General features: G+C 32.3%; 5 protein-coding genes across 5 annotated transcripts; 2 read left to right on the forward strand and 3 right to left on the reverse strand.

The window, feature by feature from the left end:
* Nucleotides 1–325: 325 nt before the first annotated feature.
* On the forward strand, nucleotides 326–2,029 carry PGO_011030 (aspartyl protease; the record flags this gene model as incomplete). Its single annotated transcript, XM_028685743.1, has 1 exon — nucleotides 326–2,029. The coding sequence occupies one exon, from the start codon at nucleotides 326–328 to the stop codon at nucleotides 2,027–2,029; it is 1,704 nt and encodes a 567-aa protein (XP_028541544.1).
* A 1,639-nt stretch (nucleotides 2,030–3,668) lies between these two features.
* PGO_011040 (AP-3 complex subunit delta) lies at nucleotides 3,669–8,693 on the reverse strand (the record flags this gene model as incomplete). Its single annotated transcript, XM_028685744.1, has 3 exons — nucleotides 3,669–3,880; nucleotides 4,139–4,370; nucleotides 4,620–8,693. The coding sequence occupies 3 exons, from the start codon at nucleotides 8,691–8,693 to the stop codon at nucleotides 3,669–3,671; spliced, it is 4,518 nt and encodes a 1,505-aa protein (XP_028541545.1).
* A 1,942-nt stretch (nucleotides 8,694–10,635) lies between these two features.
* PGO_011050 (hypothetical protein, conserved) lies at nucleotides 10,636–14,319 on the reverse strand (the record flags this gene model as incomplete). Its single annotated transcript, XM_028685745.1, has 1 exon — nucleotides 10,636–14,319. The coding sequence occupies one exon, from the start codon at nucleotides 14,317–14,319 to the stop codon at nucleotides 10,636–10,638; it is 3,684 nt and encodes a 1,227-aa protein (XP_028541546.1).
* Nucleotides 14,320–15,475: 1,156 nt separating this feature from the next.
* Nucleotides 15,476–17,141, reverse strand: PGO_011060 (tyrosine--tRNA ligase; the record flags this gene model as incomplete). Its single annotated transcript, XM_028685746.1, has 3 exons — nucleotides 15,476–15,669; nucleotides 16,072–16,779; nucleotides 16,913–17,141. 3 exons carry the CDS (start codon nucleotides 17,139–17,141, stop codon nucleotides 15,476–15,478), a joined length of 1,131 nt encoding a protein of 376 aa, XP_028541547.1.
* Nucleotides 17,142–18,355: 1,214 nt separating this feature from the next.
* On the forward strand, nucleotides 18,356–20,275 carry PGO_011070 (26S proteasome regulatory subunit RPN10; the record flags this gene model as incomplete). Its single annotated transcript, XM_028685747.1, has 2 exons — nucleotides 18,356–18,445; nucleotides 18,911–20,275. 2 exons carry the CDS (start codon nucleotides 18,356–18,358, stop codon nucleotides 20,273–20,275), a joined length of 1,455 nt encoding a protein of 484 aa, XP_028541548.1.
* Between the last annotated feature and the right edge of the window lie 2,546 nt (nucleotides 20,276–22,821).

A 22,821-nucleotide genomic window follows, 5' to 3' on the forward strand; every position in this document is an offset into this window, starting at 1 on the left:
TGTTTTTTATTTTTTTTTTCCACTCGAAATTGTTTATACGTAAGAGGCGATTCCTTCATTTGTACCTGTTATGAAAAATTAAAACTTAGCAAACTCGTGCATGAAAAAAGCAAAAATAATGAAATAAATAAATAAATAAATAAATAAAACTGGAATAAATAAATAAATAAATAAACAAATAAACAAATAAGCAAATAAACAAATAAGCAAATAAACTAATAGATAGATAAATAAAACTAGAACAAGGTGTGCAAACAAGCAAATAGGATAATTCCCAAGTACGACAACAAATCAGAACATGAGAAAAAAACCCAGTTATAGGAAAATGAGGAGAGGCACTAAGTTAACGCTGGTCTATGGAGCCCTTTTTTTCCTCTATATTTACAAAGGAGTTAAGTGTGACAAATTGTATAAAATTGGGGCAGATTCTATTCCATGTTCAGAATGCAAGAATGCACAAGAATGTAATGCATGCTTATTTGAAGAAAATGAATCACCCCATGCGATTCATCTAAAGTTAAACAAAAGCAAAGAAAATGATCACAGCAATTTGAAAAAGCATCACGATTCATTAAAACTAGGAAATGTAAAGTATTATGTTAATAGAGGTGAAGGAATATCAGGGAGTTTGGGAAATTCCTTCGGAAATACATTAGAAGACATTGATAATATTAACGAAGAAATTAAAAATAGGAAAGAACAGGACTTGAGGAGTAAGAACTTTTTGGACGTTACTAGTTATAAAGAGGAGAAATTATCTGATTATTTTGTGGGTATTCAAACTCATGCAAATTTAAATGGGAACGAAGAGGAGGAGAAAACGCATGGATATGAGCCAGAAAAAGCGGACAATAAAGTAGAAGAAAAAGTAGAGAAAAAGGTGGAGAAAAACGTAGAGAAAAAAGTGGAGAAAAACGTAGAGAAAAAAGTGGAGAAAAACGTAGAAAAAAACTTTATCGATTTGAAAGGAAAAAATGCAATTGTTGAGCATACTGAAGAAAATATTTTTTTGGTACCTCTGAAGCATCTTAGAGACAGCCAATTTGTGGGATCATTACAAGTGGGTGTGCCTCCGCAAGAGATTCATCCCATTTTTGATACTGGAAGTACAAATTTATGGGTAGTAACAACCAACTGTGAGGAAAAATCATGCAAAAAAGTAAACAGATACAATCCTCACAAGTCAAAAACGTTTAGAAGATCATTCATAGGGAAAAATTTGCATATTGTTTTTGGTTCAGGTTCTATTTCAGGATCAATAGGAAAAGAGACTTTTGTGTTAGGAGATCATACAGTACGTAATCAAACATTTGGTTTAGTGGAAAGTGAATCTAATGACAGTTTAAATGGAGATAACATTTTTGAATACATTGATTTCGAAGGAATAGTTGGACTGGGATTTCCAGCAATGTTATCAGCAGGAAAAATATCTTTTTTCGATAATTTACTCAATCAGAATAAGAATTTATCTCCTCAGTTTTCTTTTTATATATCTCCTTATGATAATACATCTACATTTATAGTTGGAGGGATAAGCAAATCTTTTTATGAAGGTTCTATATATATGTTACCTGTCACTAAAGAATACTATTGGGAAGTCGATTTAGATGCAATATATGTTGGAAATAAAAAAATATGTTGTGATGAAAAAAGCTATGTAATATTTGATACAGGTACATCATACAATACTATTCCCAGTGCGCAAATAAAAAATTTTTTTCAAGAAGTTCCATCTATACCATGTACGGAAGGAAATTATGAAGAACATTTAAAATCCTACCCAGTTATTAAATATGTTTTTGGTGATTTGGTAATTGAGTTATTACCACATGAATATATGATTCTTAATGAAGACGTTTGTATGCCAGCCTACATGCAAATAGATGTGCCTTCAGAAAAGAATCATGCATACCTACTTGGTAGTATTGCTTTTATGAGACATTACTACACAGTGTTTGTACGAGGAGTGGATAACAAGCCATCCATGGTTGGCATAGCCAAGGCCAGAGTGGCCGAAGAGAAGTTATGAGTAGGAGAGGGAAAAAGTTGAACTAAATTTTGCCTGACCTCGGGGCAGGTAGACAAACACGCATTCATGTGTGTACATATATATATATATATATATATATGTATGCGTGTGTGTAAGCGCGCCCGTCGACTATCCATTGGTTCAGGTGCATAAACATATGTACATATATATATATAGATGTGCTGGTCTATCTCCTATGCACTTAAATCCATACATGCACACATTTCGCTTTTTTTTTTTTTTTTTTTTTTTTCTTCATATTATTTAAGCTAGCAAATATTTTTTTCATAAGTGCGCAAAATTTCTCACGGTATTTTTTTTTCCAAAGTATATACCGCGATACTTTTTTTTTTTTTCTTCTGTTATGCAAAACTTTAATCCGTGTCATTCCAACTTAGTAATGTTGCTTTTTTCTTCACCTAACTGAGCTGTTTTTGTTAAGTTGGAAAAGTAACAAAAACGTATATGCCTTTTTTAACCAAATTGAAAAAGTAACAAAAATGTATATGCCTTTTAAATTAAGTTGATTTTTTTTTTTTTTTTTTTTTGTCATACTGGACATGGAAAGTTTTAAAATATGGATATACCGACGGACAGCTGTGAAAGAACCTATTTGCATAATTTCGGAAAGCGATGCAGGGTTGTGTTGTATGTGTCTCGTCTGTGGAGGTAGTTAAGAATCATTGGTTTAGACAAACAATAAACTGATCGTGTTTTGAGAAAATGTAGGAAAGGTGCATTTTTAGTCTTTTTTGGAGTATTTATGTACATATTTACGTGACACAACTAGAAGAAGTGCACCAAAGTTTTTTTTTTTTTTTTTTTTTTTTTTTTATTCTGCTACTATCTTACTATACTGCAACTGTTTTGTTACTATATTGATACTACTTTGTTATTATATTTGCTATTATTTTTTATTTAAATGTACGAATGGGTTGGGATCTTGAGTGGGGCATATATCCCTCTCTCCAACTTTTGCACTTTTCGCTTAATGTATCAGAATTAGCCAATATAAAAAGCTTCTTCCTGTAGAACGAAGAAATCCAAATGAAACAGAAGAGCAATGTAGATTGTGTATTATGCATAGCAGAATTGGTCTCAACACCGTTTACACAATTAGACAATCATGTCTTACATATAAAAAGGAAGAAAAAAGTTTGTTTGATTCGTTCAAAATGTGCAAAATTGCACAAAAATGAAAAAAATGACAAGTTACATAAATCATTCAAATAATGACAACAACAAAAAAAAAAAAATAAATAAATAAAAAAAATAAAATAAAATAAAACAAAGTTGAAGCGCGTTTTGAAGTAAAAAAAAAAAAAAAAAAAAAAACAGGCGTCGGAATTAGGAGCTATGATGCATGGGTATGGGTATAATTTCTTTATTTTTATTTTTTAAAAAATGAGCCATGAAAGGTGGATGATGGTGGGTCCTATCAAATGGTGTATTCTTGTGTACATAAATTTTTTGTACTATATGATCGAGTATTATACGAACCCTGATATGCGGAAAAAAAAATACATGGTAGTGTTACGTTTGAACCATGTTATGTGTTTTTTTTTTTTTTTTTTTTTTTTTGGTTTTTTTAATTTTTTTTAATTTTTTATTTTATTTTCCCGATATGGTAAGACACAAACTAGACGCGTGTCACTGCAACGCAAGGAAATTTTATTTTTATTTTTTCTGATAGCAATTTAGTTAAGTAAAACTGGATATAGTGGAGAAGTTGGAAACATTGATCCTCGGAATCATTTAAAATTTTTATTTTCGTTTCGATATCATAGATGCAGATGTCTCCCACTTGGCTTTTTTTCTTATGCTGTACGTTAATCAGAAGAACTGTTTTGCCTGAACGGATGTGTGTGATATGGAAATGGAAAGAGAGATGTAGCATGCGAATGCAACAAGTGTGTCGTGTGGATGGCTGTGTGAAGATCTAACTCGTGAAAACTTCCAACACGTGAACACTTCCAACTCGTGAACACTTCCAACACGTGAACACTTCCAACACGTGAACACTTCCAACTCGAGAACACTTCCAACTCGAGAACACTTCCAACTCGAGAAGACACTTCTGTCACATAGGGTTCTATCTAAAATCCTTACCTCCTGTGGTCTTTCTCTGAGAAACAAGAATGACACAAAAAATAAGGCGAAGCTTATCCTTACAAGAGCCATGTTGCAAATTCAAAAAAACGTTTTTCATATTAAAAAAAAACAAATGTAAATATTCTGCTAGAAATGCATAGTAGCTGAAAATTATTCTGTTTGGATCTGTTCCATTGTCTAATTTTATCTCGTGTGTTAAGGTTCTATGGGTACTATTCTGCTTTTTAATCTGAAGTGAAGATGAAAAAAAAGGAAAAAATAGGGGTGGGGCAGAACCGTACTGATTTGGGTGTCATATTATCAGTAATGCATGGGACGTGTAAGAAAAAAAAAAAAAAAAAAAAAAAGGAGAGGGCACGGGTGGGGAGAGAAATAATAAAATTGATAAAAAGTTCCCGTTTCTCTTCCTCTCTTTCTTCACATCCATCACACATGTATGTATATGAACGGTAAACATTTCACCATTTGGCTATCTCACTATTTCCACATTTTTAAGACGTACTTTCGTAAGCTCATCTACAGATATACTGATTGGATAAAGTGGGACAAATGGAATGTGAACAGATTGTACTTGATAATAACGAGAATTACAAAAATAATCATATGATAAGGTAACAAAGGAAGATGGCATTTCAAATTTTACACAGATGAGTAAATTGTCACAGACATTTTCTACCCCTGTTAATTTGACTTGATCACTTTTTTTATTTTCTTCCTCTGCGTTCCTTTTATTGGAAATATCAACATTGTGGGGATGCTTATGCGAGTTATTATGATGGTGAAAATTTGTTTCTGTTTCTACATTTACGTTGAATTTACTTTGATGAATTAAATCGCAATCGTCTATGAGTACCATTTCATACTCTTTCTTTTTTTTTACTACATCATATGTTTTCACTTGTAGAGATGTATATATGTTGAACTTTTCAAGAGATAGATGTGGATCAACCAATTGGATATATAAACGGAGTAGTTCCTCTTCTTGGCATATCTGAAAGTATAACTTAACTTGATCATTCTCATGAATCTGATAAAACGCTTGTTTTTTCTTCCACTTTTTAAGTTCCTCTTTCAGTTTATCTACAAAATTTTGAATATCTTTGTGAAATTTTTCTCCTTTCCATGAGTTCATGTCATTATTTCTTGCAGAACTGATGGGTATATCATATGCAATGGTTATAGATGCACTTGTAGATGCCGTAACAGATGTAGTAGATTCTACAGTGTTTACCTCACCACGAGTTTCAATAGCATCTAGCGCAGATGCAAAACCCGTGACGGATGGGATATCACGTGTGTTTTTCTGATATTGGATTTGGGAATCTTTCATCTTTGCAGAATGCAAAAAAAACGAGTCGTCATACTTGAAAGGCTTGTCCAAATCTACTTGCATGTCTGACTTGGGGATTTCCACATAATCAGTTAAATAAGAGTAGAAATTAAACTCACCTACACTGTGGAAGTTACTCTCACTGTTGCAGTGCCTCACAGGGATCCCATCGCTTGCCTGGGTAATGAGGGAAGTCTGGACATTTATCAAGGTAAGAAGAATCCTCAACAAAACACACCTATCAATATTGTGCACGGTGTCCCTCTTATCAATGAGATAATTCACGTGAAAAGCCAATTTTTTGAAATAAAAAGAAACCACATTTGCATGTTCCTCGAACTGATAAAAGAACAAAAAAATTTTCATAATATACCACAAAATGCTACTGGAACTAAAGTGGGTGAAAAATATATATAAGGAAAAAAAAAATATATTAAGAAATTCGTTATTTTTATATTCCTTTATCTGGTTGTAAGTTTCTTCTAGGTAAAGACTTAAAAAATAAATTAGATACTCAAATATGGTTACATTTACTCTATTCACATCTTCATATGGTACTTTCTCGTTGTCTATATTAATGTTTTGCTTCATATTTAATGTAGCTGTGATATATGCAAATATGTCATACCGAGACAACACATCAAATGTTTTGATCTCTCTTAAGAAGTTGCAAATATCGTCTAGAATGATAGAGTCGTGATTTGTTTTATGTACACCGTGTATTGTTTTAACTGAAGCATGAATGTTTGTTCCATCTTGCACATTCTCTTGCACATTTGTTGGATTAGCATAGCTCATCTTGCTTGTATCAGAACCCCTCACTATATCTGAAGCTACTGGTGGTGCCTGACTTAGAGAATACTTCATCAATGCAGCACTATATGTAACTATATACATAGCACTCAAAAAATTTGTTGTGATATGAACAGTATCCTCTTCTCCAGGTTTTTTGTTTACACGAAGAATTTCCTGCAGCACATCTAATTCTTTTTTGTGGTTCTTAAGACATAGCAAGAAAAATAAAATGAAAATATATAAATTCCGATTTTTCACCAAGTGCAAATGATTCTCTCCATACTGTAGTATAACATTTATGTATTCTCCTGTAAAATCAGATTCTGATTTATTGTGGAGATAGGTTAAGATATTGTAAACAATACTTTCGAAATTATTTTCATTCATCAGGTAGTATAAGATATGAAGCAAAATTCTTCTTATAGTAATATCTTTGTAAAAATTATTTAAAATACCATTTGAAAATTGGCTTATCATATTGTACTGCATGAATTTGTAATACAAATTTGGAGACACGAATATGTATTCATACAACTTGGTTGTCATGTAAACGATATTTTTGTCTTCATTGAAAAAATCCTTCATCAGGTATCTCAAACATAGGTACAATAGTTTGTCCATGGAATTCTGAATCGTTTGTTCATTCTGGGAATCAGAAGATATGATTCCTCTTTTTACATTTACATTTCGATTACTCTGTTGGTCGTCTCCCTTGATAGTATCAGATAATGGAATTGTGTCTCCTACGAAATTTTCCTTCTTTTCAAATTTAGACGCATTTTCCTTAGGTGGAACAACAGTGCTGTTTTCTAGACTCTTTTGATGTCTCTCGTTTAAATATCCACTTTTGCATTTACCTTCAGCAGATTTGGTACTCTCTTCTGTAGTTACACTGACAGTTGGGACCTCTTCTGGAATCGTCACTGAATTGATCACATACCTCTCAATGTCGAATTCAATGTAGCAATCCTTTGGGTAGTTAATGAGTAAAAACGCTAGGCATTCATATATGACACTTTTCGCCTTGCTAGTAAAAAATATATGAACAATTAGATGCAGAAACTTTTTATAGATTCTGTTTTCATATTTTACTAGCCTATTTAAAAACTTGATTATTTTTATAAGCTTCCAATTATCAATCATGCTGAGGCGTTCATTTAGTATGTTGTAAATAAGGGGAATAAAGGAAAGGAACTTTTTTAGATGTACAGATACTTCATTTTCATGGATTATTTTTCTGGTTTCTTGTTGGTCATGGGTTCTACTACACGCTTGGTAGCTCTTATCTGTTTGTTTAGCTGGCAAATTTGTAATATCTCTTTTGTGGTACATATTGTTTGCCTCTTCCATTGGTGGCCTACCCTTTCCTTTGTTCTTTCCTATGTTGGTCGAATTCCTCGTATTTCCTATCGACATTTCACACTTTTCACCTGAACATGTCAGGTCGTTTTTCTCCAAAGTGCAAAATATCTCGGCTAGTATATTAATTATGAGACAGCATAAAATAGTGTTATTGTTCGTATGAGAGTAATCCACTTGATCCTTTGGAAGTTTATTGAAAGACGGATTCTCATTATTGTAAAGTGCAATGAAATTTTTTTTTATAACATCAAAGAATATGGGCAATATATCTAGATTACAAATTACTAATTTGTGTAAACTTATAATGGTTTTCTTTCTTATATAAAGTTGAGAGTTATTCAATAGGAGGAAAATATCACTATACAGATTACTGCTCATGATATTTGTGCATATATTACTTACAGTATTTAAAATAAGTACTGTGTTGTAAATTTTTGTTTCTTTTTCAAAGCAATTTCTTTGACCGAATTGATTCTTTTTATGATCTTCTCCTTTCGTGGTAATTTCATTAAAAGGGAGATTCTGCCTTTTCACTGAAACAGAGTTGGCACTTGATCCATTTGTTACATCAATGTATGCGCTTATAGAATCATTGAGCAGGGAAATATTATCCTTCACAAATGTACATCCAATGTTGGATAGAGAACTGAGAACATTAGCCTTGGTGCATGAACTGTCAGTTGGGAAATTCTCTTTATATAATTCTTTTTTAAATAAATTTATTGAAAGGAATATAATATCCTCTTTGTCACTAGCATTATGTAAAAATAAATGTGCACGTCTTTTCAATATATATTTATCACATGTTAATATTTCTATTACAGCAAAATTATGTTCTGGATCTATTTTTTTACCAAACATTTGTAGATATAGCAATTTTAAAAGTGCGATTGATTTTTCTTTAATTGTAGAATTATTCAAAAGAAATATGTGTTCATTTTTTTTTTTTTTTTTTTTTTCTATTTCTTTAATGCTGTTAACACAGAGTTCATAATTTTTTTCCACATTTTTTATGCTATCGTCCCTCTTGATATCTTTAATCATCTCAATGAATGATCCATTCATTTTGTCTTCCTCTACCTCGTCTTTTCCTTTTATGCCTGTCGCGTTTATCTGTTTATTTGGCCTTTTACTTGGGAAGGTGAGTGAGATACGTGGGTTCAGTATTAGTTAAGCTCTTATATTTTTGCTTTTCCATATGAGATATGGTTTCATACCTTTGCTTCTCTGAAAGAGATACGGGATCATATCCTTGCTTCTCTGAAAGAGATACAGGATAATACCCTTGCTTCTATATATTAGTTAAGTTTTTATGTTTTTTTTGGTTCTCCATATGAGATCTACTTTGTCCCTCGTCTTGGATGTCTAAAATGTCTGTGTTTCGTTTAACCTTTTGCCTTTATCACCTGAACAGTTACAGCTAACTAAAGAATACGTCAGATGTGGATCATGGGCCAAGTAGGAGATGCAACAACTTATTTTTTACAGTTGCTATACTGTCACAAATGCGAAGGTGTGTGTGTGTGAGGATAAAACGTGTGAGGGTTCAATTAATCAACTTATAGATCATAATTCATTGGAACGAGATATAAATCAGTTTCTCGATGTCTAAAATATGTTTATGCATTTTTGTTAATGCATCGTAAAAATGTGAGTTGTTCCTGAGAGTGGGTGTGGTGTGCTTCTAGAAAAAAAAATACTTCAAGCTAATTTGAGAGAAACTTCGTCACTCCTTGTATTTCTTTTATCTTTCCTATATTTTCTTAATTTTTCATTTTATTTTAATTTTTTTTTTTATATATTCTCGTTCGTTTATGGTAAGTAGTGGGGCACCTAAATAATTCCTGTTGAATTTTAAATTTGTTGGCTCCGCTTTGCAACATTATCTATTTTTTGGTATCACAAATATGTACACAGCTGTTTTAAATTCGCAAAAAAAGGATGAACATATTTTACATTTTCTCATTTTTTTGGCTCATTTTTTGGCACGCTTTTTGTCGTGTTTTTTTTTTTTTTACCTGTTTTTTTTGGCGCGTTTTTAGGTTTTTTTTTTTTAGTTTTTTTTTTTTTTTTTTTTTTTTTTTTTTTTTTTTTTTTTTTTTTTTTTTTTTTTTTTTTTTTTTTTTTTTTTTTTTTTTTTTTTTTTTTTTTTTTTTTTTTTTTTTTTTTTTTTTTTTTTTTTTTTTTTTTTTTTTTTTTTCAACTCCCTTAGCAATTTAGCAAGTCAGCACATATATTTGTTGTGATGCAGTAGGGACAATAGGATATTCGCAAAAGCCAACACACAGGAGAGAAATGTTGATGGAGGTGTGATGGTAGAGAGATAAGAAGCTATGCAATTGTGTAAACGTATATGTAAAATAAGCAGAACAAAATGTGCTGAGGAGGAGAGCCGCTTGATGCATCCCTATATCGCAACTTCTCTAAGCTTCAACCTAACTATATATATATATATATATATCAATCTCACTACGCACCTCAATCTGAACCTGAATTGTAAGGGAACGTCAAGCTTAATAGGTTTTGTTGGCTCTACCAAGGGTGGAATTGTTACTCATTGAATTCGGGATAATGGCGCCTTCCTCCCCCTCAGGTCATTTGAAATCTCTTTTTTTTTTTTTTTTTTTTTTTTTTGTTGCTGTTGTTGTTATACTCGTTTGAGCATGCTAAGTTTCTACCTTAACGAAAAGTTAAAAAGTTGGAGACACACACACATGCCAAAAAAAAAAAAAAAATAAAACGGAAAAAAAAAAGAATAAATATATTCGCCATATGTTACATTTGTGTATGGGCTTATAATTATATATTCTGGCAGGGAGATTTTTTTTTTTTTGTTTTTTTTTTCCTTTTTTTTTTATGATTAGCGATTCATTTGTGGGAGTACTTGTCAAGGTGTATTGACTAATATTTCTACACAAATTAACAGAAATGAGACACATTTTAGAAGAACACTTCTAAAAGGGTTTGCAAGCAAAGTGGTGAGACATCTCAGTTCTAACGGTAGCATTTACGTTAGAAAGAAATGAAAATAAATTCTCTCCATCATCCGATTTATCATGGAGTTATAATCACTGAAACCACCATGTCCTCCATGCTTCGAAAAGGAAATGTAAAGAGGTTTTTTTTTTCTCTCAATTTCATTTTGTTCATTATGGAAATTAAAAAAATTTACCCGTTCTATTAAAGTACGCTTTCCTTCAATATGATGCGTGTCAAATGTGTAGTAGGAGAACTTCATTTCTACGTTCTTATAATCTTTATATTTTAAAAAATATTTAATTGAATTATAATTAGGACATATAATATCATATCTGTTTAGATACAATAAAACGGTACTTTTAAGAAATTCATGATTATTATTATGATTAAGATTATGATTATGATTAAGATTAAGATTATGATTATGATTATGATTAAGATTAAGATTATGATTAAGATTATCATTACCCTTTACTTGAATATGTAATGAACTGATGCCTTCTGGTTTATTGGATGTGTGTACAACTTCACGATAGTCGGGTTCTATTCTGTTATATGGGCATATGGAATACAGAAAGAGCATATTATTTTGGTGACACAAACTTAATTGTCTTTCCTTGTGTTTATTTTTTGTGTGATTGTGTGTATCGTTTTGATTATTCATAATTCTACAATCCTGATGTGTTGCATTATTTCGAAGAAATTTTCGCGTATCATGAATGTTACAGATTTTATTTTTCTCTCTATGCTGAAAGCATTTCCCATTTTGCAAATTACCAATTTTTGGTTTTATATTTCTTTTTCTACATTCTGAACGACTCTTGGGTGGAGAAGCATTTCCATTCAGGAGAAGTTCGTGTGGAGAAACATTTCCAAATTCAAGATGCTCAGATTGTGCGTGGGGATTTTTCAAATCGGTAAGATTATTGAAAAGGTCTAACATTGGGTTCACGAGAATAACATTTTGAATTATTTTGTTTCTTGTTTGATTTAAAAGAAAACCCCCGAGTAATCCACTGTTAGAGTGAAGATATATAGACATATTATCGGTATCACTTATGTTCATGTATTTAATAAAATTTATGCAATCTGTAAGCTCTCGAATGATCCTTAATTTTTCGTACGCCTTACATTTTGTCATTTCACCCATTTTGCCCACTTCGCCCATTTCGCCCACTTCGCCCATTTCGCCCATTTTGCCCACTTCGCCCATTTCGCCCATTTTGCCCACTTCGCCCATTTCGCCCATTTTGCCCACTTCGCCCATTTTGCCCACTTCGCCCATTTTGTTTATTTTATTTTTTTTTTTTTTTCCGTCTTGCAATCCACCTGAACCGGTCAGGTGAAAATAAACGATGACATAGTCATTTAAAAGGTAAAAATGAAATTCATCCGAATAGCTGCAAATGTTCAGTTGGTGATAAAATGGGTACACATTAATAATCGTCTTACTCGGTTGAATAAACAATGGAAGCTGTGCTTCTCCACCCTCTCCTTCGTCTTCTTTATGATAAAATTTCTTTCCTCCTGCTTGTGCAGGGAATTTCACTGAAGATAGAAATTTAAAGACGTTCTTTCCCCTATCGGAAGCAATAGTCTCATCGGCACATGTGAAGAAGTTTTTATAAACTTCCTCTCTGACATGACAGAGATTCTTATTATTTTTGTGTTTATAAATGAGTGTAATTGGTATTTGGTTTCTTCCCTCTGGTGTGTAAATAAACAAATCTTTAATTTTGAATTTTAAATTTTTATGAAAAATCTGTTCAAATTGTAAATCATACAAGATATTATTTTTTGAGCGAAAGAAAAGCGTTTTTTTTTCTTCTTCTTTCATAATATTTTCTGGAAAAGCAATTATTCCTTTCCTTAGATTTATCACCAATCTGATACTGCTTACAAATGTGTTTGAAATGTAAACATTTATCATGTGATTTTGGAAGATGTTATTAATTCCACATTGTATGCTCCCCTTTATCAAGGGTAAACGCACGGTTCTTATCTTGTACACTATTTCACATTCGCTACTAGGAATGTTTGTCTTTCTCGATTTGTTCCCCATTTTTGTATTCCTGCACACCTTTTTCTTGTTGCACATTTTTCTAGCTATACCAGCTTTGTTTGTCTCATCCTCCACTTCTCTGTGCTTCCAAAGAAGTCTTCGAGGTTTACTTCGCTTGGGTAGTGTGTCATGAATGCTGTCTCTTGGAACTAGTTCATTTCCCCTATGAGAGGAGTGATATGTGTGACATTTGACAATTTTCTTTCTGAACATGTATATTATACATATAAATGGATTCAGGAAATAGCGATACATGCAAAAAACAAGTCCAAACTTAGTCATGTCAAAGTCGTGGAGTGTGCAATTTTGCAAAGATACTATTCTTGTTAGATAATCATCTACATATACTTCTTCCCTTGTAAGGTGTACATCATGTGTTGAGAATTTTAAATGAATCTTTACTCGATTCTTAAATGTTGTTGTTTTTTTTGATAAAAGGAAATGTAACTTATCATAACTGAGGATGTATATGTTCGTTTGATTATTCTCTTGTCCTAGGAACAATAAATGATTTTGAAAATTTTCGATAAAATATTTCCCCTGTTGAAATATTGCACCGGAGAATTGAATTAGCTGCAATTCATAGTGTTCATTCTTTTTTTTCTTCATTTTTTTTTTTTTATTCTTAAAATGGAGTAAAAATAATTTGTTTGTGTGATGATTTCCACTTAGAAGGAAGAGTCTTTTCATGTCTTTACTTTGGTATAAATTTAAAAAATTTTCTTCATTTTTTTCTTCAAAAAGTAGGTTCTTATGTAATGGGAAATAAACTGAGCAAGCATTGGTGCATGAGTTCAAGTATAACTTTCCACATCTATACTTCTCATCAAGTTCTGTAGTGAGAAAGTCATTTGTTTTTTCCCTATTTACAAACTCGATATTTTGAACTCCCTGTTGTTGGAAGAAGCATCGGTTAACAATACTGTGTCGGTGCACATAACTGTTCCTTCTAGCACTCCGCTGTGAACAGAGTACCCTACTTCTGCAATTGTCACGATGATTTTTTTTCCCTCCTTCAGTAGAACTGCACCTCCAGATTGCAACTCCTCGAGTATCTCTCTCCAGTTTTTTCCATCTGTAGAATGGAAAATTTTGTTTACAATCTAGTTGATCCAGGTGCTTGTCCCTAACAATGGTAGTTCCTCTGAAAATGTATGCCCAATTTAAATTACAATCATAGTGCTCTACAATGAAAGAAAAGAAAGAATTTCTTTTTACGTTAAAAAATTTGACAAAACAAGTTGAAGGGAATATAGCAACAATTTCACATGTGTAATTAGAAATGTACTTTTCCTTTTTCAGATCATCTATAGATTTGTTAATCTGATAAAATCGAGAATTAGAGTCAAATTTTCTTTTTATTTTTTTTCTACATACTAAGAGATGCTTTTCAGTCTTATGTTCAAAATATACATATCTGCTATGGAATACTAGTTCTTCATTTCTGTTTCTTTCACAGGGCAAGAGGTTCTCATGTAGAGTCCTGTGCACATCATTTTTTATTATCTCTAGGCTCTTTTTCGCTATTTTATTATTGTAATTGTTGACATAATTTTTCACTAAATCTGATTTTCCCCAATGGGTGTTTAGTTTTTCAATATGGTTGTACACGTCTGTTACTTTGGCGAAGATGTAGTTCCTAATTTTCATTTCAAGGGTTCTTCTCTTTCGTCACTCGTGTAATCAATCTGTCTGTCGGTATGTCTGTTGCTATTTCAGTTTCTGTGCGTTCCTATTTCTTCGTTTTTTTGTTTTTCCATTGTTCAATTGAGTATACTCTCTCCACACGCGCACTTTACACTGGGGATATTTCTTATGTAAAAAAAAAAAAAAAAAAAAAAAAAAAGAAAAAAAAGAAAAAAAAACAATTACCCCTATTATAACAGTATAAAAAGGAAAACTTCCATAGAGAATGCAGCGGGATGAATCCATTAAACAGTGCCAAAATTTTCCGCATCAACTTGCATGCACTTGTTTCTGAAGTTTCATTTTTATCACTACTATGAAGGGTACAGCATACCTCTAATGCCTACTACACACCTGTTGCAGTTACAGGAATTATAAACAAAAAAAGGAGTGTGGGTAATAAAATTGTGCACATGCATAGGGACAAAAAAAAAAAAAAAAAAAAAAAAAATCAAATTATTTTCTATAATTTATTTGGAATACAAAAATTAAAAAAAAAATACATTTCTGAAAATGGAATAACACCACAGGTTAAGCCGCTTTTGTATAAACACAATTTAGGATAAGTTACTTGGAGAGGAATTAAAAAAAAAAAAAAAAAAAAAGCGATCACGTGAGAGAAAAGGGGTTAAAAAAATAATGCCATCGTCATCCACTAAGAACAAACGAGGGAATTTTTTTTTTTTTTTTAAAATCCTATATACTCATGGATAAAAACATATTTAAAAAAAAAGAAAAAAATTTAGATTGTTTTATTTTTATTGGAGAGATATTGTGTCCGTACAAAAAGCAGGATGGGGTAAAAGAAGAAAAAAAAAAAAAAAAAAAAAAAAAAAATGATCTTGACTTGCTATGGCGATAAAATTTCGTGATTAATCATATTACTTCTGTTGTACTTCCACAAAAGCAGCATGAGGGAGGTATATGACGAATGGTTGTTATACCATTATATGTATATATATATGTTTATATATATACACAGAACACATATATGTGTGCCAACATTTCGACGAATTAACAAACAGGTGAAGTGGACACGTAAAACGGACAGATCATACATATAAAGCCAGAAAAAAAAAGAAAAAGAGAAAAAAAAAAAAAAAAAAGAGGATAGTTTGTCTCACTTGGTCACCTTATACTTCTTTATTTCATTAAGCAAGCTCTTGGCTTCAGCATTGTTCTGAAAATGATCTCGCACAGGTTGTAACATTTTGTTTAGATACTTTGAAACGTTGTCCTTCAGGTCTAAGGGATGCACTGAGCCATTAATGTAATCTTCCTCCAGTTCTGAAATTGTGGTGTAAATTTTATTTCCTGCAAAAGGTGAGGCATGGTAGAGGGTTTGAAGAAGCGAGTGCGCGATAAAAATAAAAATAAATAAATAAAAATAAATAAATAAAAATAAATAAATAAAAATAAATAAATAAAAATAAATAAAAAAATAAAAATAAATAAATAAAAATAAATAAATAAATAAAAATAAATAAATAAATAAAAATAAATAAATAAATAAAAAAAATCGACGAGATAGTAAGCCTTGTCTCAGCAGACGCTCATAATGATGGGCAGCGTCCAACCACGTACGATCACAATACACATGCGTGTGAATGCAAACAGGTAGAGAGACAGACATACGCAGCATCTATATCTACATCTGCACCTGCACCTGCACCTGCATTAGTATCGCTTTGCACTGGAGTTAGAAGAGAAACTTACCCCCGTCCTTGTCCCTGCGTTGAAGAACAAATTGGTTGTATCTAGGAAATATAATACTCTTGGCATAAGCAAAAATGGGATTATTCTCTATAACACATGGAGGACAATATGCCTTTTTAATTTTTCTATTTACATCTGGTTCTAAATCATCCATAAATATAGCTGAATTTTCATCAGATTTGGACATCTTCTCTTGTCCCTCAAGTAATCCTGGCAGCATTTGATGGGAAAGAATAATTGGTTTTTTTTTAATTTTTTTAATATCACAATATTCTCTTGCCAGCATATTTACCTTTCTTTGATCAGTCCCTAATTGGCATATATCTACGTTCAAAAAAAATATATCTGCACATTGCATGCAAGGATATAAAACTTGGGAGCAATAATTTTCTTCTCCTTCTGTTCTTCCCATTATTTTTAAACATCTTTTTATTCTATTGATATTAAAACTTTTTGATATGTCAATTACTCGTGACCAATATTCATCTGGTTTTTTATTAATTTCATCGCTTGCCCATAAAAAATGAACATTCTCCATATCCATGCCACAACTTTTCCACACTTCGATAAAATATTTTCCTACCTTCTTTATTTTCTTTAAATCTCCTGACACTTTGTTGTTCAGCTGTGCGAACCAATCTGCAATCCAGAAGATGAACGTGCAACCGTTCTTGGTCAAGGTATTCACGATGTGGCTCTTTAGAAGTCCTGCAGTGGTGAGTGGAAGCAGCGTTTGAGAATGAGTAAAGGATAGCACGTGAAGCATGGTGTGCTTAGAGAAACTTCTCAGACACACACCATTGTGCCTGTTTTGATTTCTTCAATTTGAGAAAAAACGTACCCTGTGCTATGTGCATGCGGCCAGATGGTTCAAAGCCATCATAGCAAATCAATTTTCTTTTCAAAAGGAGTCTGGCCTTTAGCTCCTCCGGTTGAATACACTCAGAAGCAATCGAAAGAATATCCTTAAATCTTTTTTCCACATCTTCTTCAAGATTTATAATTTCCTGTGTTTGTTTCAATTCTCCTTCGATTTGCTGTTCTTCCCGTTTGATGTTCTCTTCTTTCATTTTGTGATAAAATGAAAAATTATGTTTATGAATTATGTTGAGCTTGATAATATTCTTGTTCCTCAAAAGTTTTAACATATCACTAGGTTTGTGCCACTTTTGTAATGGCGATATATGTTTTGTATGTTCTCCGTCTGCTTGTTCTGATTCGAAGTTTTGTAAAATTCATCAAGTTTTAACTCCATGCAAAGTGTGGCTATTTTTTTTTTTTTTTTCTTTCTCTTTCTATTTCTCTTTCTATTTCTCCCTTTCCTCTTTTCTATACCATATTGCTAAATATATGTAAAATAAAGTACACAGAGCATAGAAACATGGATTCCAATTTTATTTTCAAATTGGGTAAAGTAGCATATGTAACATGTAAAATATATATATATATATACAATTAATTATATCAGAGAATTGTGATGGGTTTTCCCCCAACTACCTATTTCGGTGTCACTGCACTGGGGAAAAGAAAATACCACACATGTTAGCCCATAAAAATACACCAAAAAAATAAAATAAAATAAACGATCAAAAGGGTGAAAAAAAGAAAGAAGCAATTTTTAACCTTCACAAGTGGCAAAAAAAAAAAAAAAAAAAAAAAAAAAAAAAAAGAGGAAGCAAAGCAAAGCTATATTTTGTGTCACGACTTCAGGTGTACAAAAATCATGCACGTACGTATATATACCCCTCACAGGTAAATAATAATAAAAAAAAAGGAAAAATAAAGAAGAAAAAAAAAATAATCACTTCTCTTGGGATGCAATAAAAACGATTACTTTACTTTTCACCATGCTAGAGAGGCAGAAAAATGAAGTACAAATATGCCAAGTAAGCTAAGCAAAGCTAAGCAATGTTAAGCAAAGCGAAACAAACTCGTTCACGTATATTTCTAAACACACAAGAAAGTTAATAACTGAAATATACCATATTACAAGTGAGCTTACCAAACGAGTGAGAAAACTTCTCTCTCCCACCCCGATCACCTCCAAATTTTTCACCTTTCCTAATTGTTGACACGGCCATCACCACCCTCCCCGTACCTCAGCTAAATACATCAGACAACGCAAACTCGTATAAAAAAAAAAAAAAAAAAAAAAAAAAAAAAAAAAAGAAGCATACATATAGACATACCCAATACAGAGACGTACCCTCTCACGTTGTACACACATATGCACTTATTATGATTAGGATCTAAGTATTTATCTCTTGCCTAACTGTTTCCCAAAATGAGTACGATCGAAGCAACTATAATATGCATTGACAACAGTGATTACAATCGGAATGAGGACATAATACCCAATCGTTTTTTATCTCAGGTAAGTGTGGACGAGTACGCATGCATGAGTAAGGCATACTTTAGTAGGCCTGCTTTAATAGGCCTGCTTGAGGTGTATAATTTTTGCTAAAACATTGATTTAATGTTCTTGGGATGAGAGATATGATCCAATATCGAAAAAAAAATATTAAAATTAATAATCATATTTTTTTTTTTTATCCTTAAGTTTATGTGTATGTAGAAGAGTAGTGGTGAGTGGGGAAAGCTGAATTTTTTTATTTTTTTTATTTTTTTTTTTGAACCCTCTCTCCCTCCCACGTGCTCTCTTAAGTCTGCCACATTTGCTCAGAGGAGATGGTGAACTGTTGGTCATACTCAGGACCTGATAAATTCGTCACGTTGTAACGTCACGGTATTGTAACGTCACCGTATTGTAACGACACCACGTTGTTACGACACCACTGAATCTCCTACCAAAACGTGACCACTTTTCCCCAACGTGTAGATCGACTGTGTGAACGTCCTGTGCTGTAACAAAACGAGCATGCACTACAAGAACAATATTGGAATTATAATGATGGCAGGAGACAAAACAAAGGTGAAGGTATCCCTTACAAATGATATAGGACAGTTGCTGTCATGTATTCACGACATTAAACTAGATGGGACTTGTGATGTTGTAAGAAGCTTGTTGATTGCACAGCTGGCACTTAAACATAGAATGGATAAAAATTTAGGGCAGAAGATTATGCTTTTTATTGGAAGCCCTTTTGAAGTAAATGAAAAACAGATGATAAGCACAGGAAAACAGTTGAAAAAGAATAATATATGTTTAGATATTATTAGCTATGGAAACATAAGTAAGAATCGAGATATGTTAATGAAATTATTTGAAAGCGTAAATCATAATGATAATTGTAGATATATTGAATGTCCTGAATCAGAAAATAATTTAAGTAAATTTGTTTTAAATTCCTTTTTGAATAACAACGATTTTAACATTGGAAATATGCAAGAAGATGAACAGTTGATGAATGCTATGCAAATGTCAATGGAAGAAAGTCAACACATGTCAGATCACAAAAACATTTCCTCTTCTAATGCAGCAATTCATTCCCCAAAAAACGATGAATTGCCAACTGTTGAAGAAATAGAAAATATGAAAGATATAGATAATGATCTTAAGGAAGCACTAATTTTATCACTAAAGGAGTATACAGAGAAAAACAAGTCTGAAAATTCACAATCTGTGTCTAAACCAACGGTAGATGAATCGGTACCTCAAGAAAGAACTGATAAATCTGGTTTCCCCAATGGAAATGAACAAATGGAAATTACCTCTTCTCAGCAGCACCTTCTACAAACATCAAGTGAGGATGCAAACTCTTCTATTGCAAATCAGGAGAAAAAGAAGAAAAAAAAAATCATTTTTGATGAAAAAAATGAAGAAAATCCATCAAATATGTCCCTTGTGAATGAAAATTACAAAAATAATTTTGACACTTGCAGCAACAATATGCACATGGAAGAAACCAAGGAAAAGAAAGAAAATGAAAGTTATGAAAAAGTTTTTAAGATAGATAAGGAAGAACCTAATTTAGAAGGAAATCACGAAACAGATGATATAAATGAAAATATTTACACTTGTGATAAAAAACTTTCAAAAAGCAATGACGGGGATGCTCTTTCGAATGAGAACGTGGATATCACAACCGGTCCCTCAGCTCAAATCCAAGACACAACTTACATTTCAAACATCCTCGGGATGATTAATGCTAATGTCAATGTATTTAAAAATGATGAATCTGATGAGAAGGAGAAGGAAAAGGAAAAGGAGGACCCTCCGACGAATCAACAGAACGAGAACTAGTACACGAACGCGTTCCTTGTCTAACCTGGTTTACTTATCATGCATTAATTTTTACTTTATTTCTCCCCAAGTTGAACCTTTTTTTGTTCACTCTGTTCTATCGCTCTATCTCGACCACTTTGCTTCTTTGCTTCTTTTTTTTTTTTTTTTTTTTTTTTTTTTTTTTTTTTTTTTTTTTTTTTTTTTTTTTTTTTTTTTTTTTTTTTTTTTTTTTTTTTTTTTTTGCACACTCGTGGTATATATATACACTGGTGAAGTGTGTCCTTTTGTCTCCAGTAAATATGTTAAAACGTCTTTTTTCATTATAAAAAAAAAAAAAAAAAAAAACATGTGTGATCGATTACTCCAATCATCTTTATGATTATAGCAAAATGGGTGTATCTGTTAAAATTCGTTCTCTCCTTAAGGTAGTACCTGTAGGAGTAGCGGTAGTGCTGGTGATTGCTCATGGGTTAGGTCAAAAATCGAGTAGCTTTTTTTTTTCTTCCTCCTGTTGCTCTTGTGTACGGATGAAGAAATCACCTGAACGGACAGGTGAAAATTGGTTGATGAGTAGTATAAACATAAGGAAATGTGTCTTACCTGCGTGGAGAAGAATGTTAATGGAACAAGAGAATGGTGATTTGGTTTTGTGGGATGATAAAACTGAGCAAAGCAAATTAATCTCAAAAGAAAGGAACGAAAATGACATTCGAAAGGAGGATAATCAGATTGTCTTAGGGGAAGAATTTGTCGGTTATCCAGATCAGGAGATCAAAAATGATTTCTCAAAAGTGAGAGATGAAAAAAAAAAGAATGAACATGCGAGGGAGGAAGAAAAGGAATTTCAACATAACCATAACGAAAAGAAGGTGAAAGGTTACAATCCCCATTTGATATTTAGTGAGTATATATTAGCAGATCCTCACAGTAATATCAAGGTAGAACCACATTTTCACAAAAAATTGTCATTTCTCCCTTTTGAACAACTTCCACTTAATAAAATAAAAATGATTGAAATAGATATGCATAATAGAAGTAACAGATCCACTCTCCTTAGTGGGGAACATGAAAAGAGTGACAATCATCGAAACATATACATGCAAAAAAAAAAAAAAAAACATGATGGATTCAATTTTGATCGGAAAGAACAACTATGTGTTGATGAATTCGCAAAGAATACAGCAGATGAACATCCCCTTGGAAGTAACCATAAGAGTGAAGAAAAAAAACTTTTTACTAGAACCAAGACACAGAAGCGAAGAGAGAAAAAAAAAAAAAAAAAAAAAAAAAAATATATTGAACAAATTGTTTCCTATAGAAGGTATCCTTTTGGATGCTCCTCTAATGAAAGACATAAGACCTTGCAAAACTGCACACGAATCGTACATAAATCACTTGAACAGTGGGGAAAACAGGAGAGAGACATATCTCTTAAGACGTACCAATTTAGGAACACCGGGAGGAAATAAAAAAACAATAAATAAAATTCTTACACCACGCATGGTTAAAGTTATAAAACGATATCTTCTAAACAGAAAAAAAATAAAATAAAAAAAAAGTCCAAACTTGGCTTCACGTAACGTAAACAGAAGTACTGTCACGCCCCATGGGTTCACATTTTTCAGGTATGGCTAGCTGGAATGGTAGTAAGCGCAAGCAGTGACCATTCCCTTCAAACTATTATTCTTTTTATCCATTTGGCTCTTCACTTTTCTGCCTCTTCACCTATTTGCATGATACCCCTAAGCGTGTGGAAACAATTTCCTCTTCCATGGGTAGATCAGTGATGGAGGCATCGCAAAAAATCAGGAAGCTTCGATGTTTCCTTTTCCCATGCTATTCGATTCCACAAGGAGTATTTACTATTGCACCGTTGTCACATTGCACCGTTACTACATTGCACCGTGCGAAGGAGAATTCATGTCCCACTCAGACAGAAAACAACACAAGGTGAACTCCCGTGACGTTGAATGCCAAATGAAAAAATTTTCTTCAATTTGAAGAAAATTCTCTCTTAATGTTTACATATCCAGCTAGATGCATACGGACAGGTGCCAAGTTAGACACATGTGAATAAATGGTATAATTCCATGATCGACAAATGATGGTGGTGATTCAATGAATCGAATTTTTTTCTTTCACGGAGTTTATCAATATAGGTCTGAATATCTATGTATCTAAATTTTGAAAATTATATTTTGATAGTACATCTGTAGATTACTCACTCTTATCCCCTTCATTTTTGCTCTTACACTACATTGTAATAGCATAAAACAATCAGTACCTTTCGATAATGATTGCATAACTAATTTGTTTGACATGTACATAAGAAAAAAAAAAAGGTGTTCTCATTAGTGTGGTAAGTTAGCATCTAATATAATTTATTCTCTTGGGAATGTTGTAAGGGTTTGGAGAAATGGCTAAAAAAATAGCGAAATGTTGAAAAGAATATGACTTAATTGTTAATGTGAAGTGGGGAGTAAACTACACTGCTACACATGTACGTATGCAGTTGTGCCTTTTTTACAAAGAAATAAGCGGTTACAAAATATGTATATTTTATC

The sequence above is a fragment of the Plasmodium gonderi genome (genome assembly GCF_002157705.1).
Source record: "Plasmodium gonderi DNA, contig: Chr01, whole genome shotgun sequence".
Lineage (NCBI taxonomy): Eukaryota > Apicomplexa > Aconoidasida > Haemosporida > Plasmodiidae > Plasmodium > Plasmodium gonderi.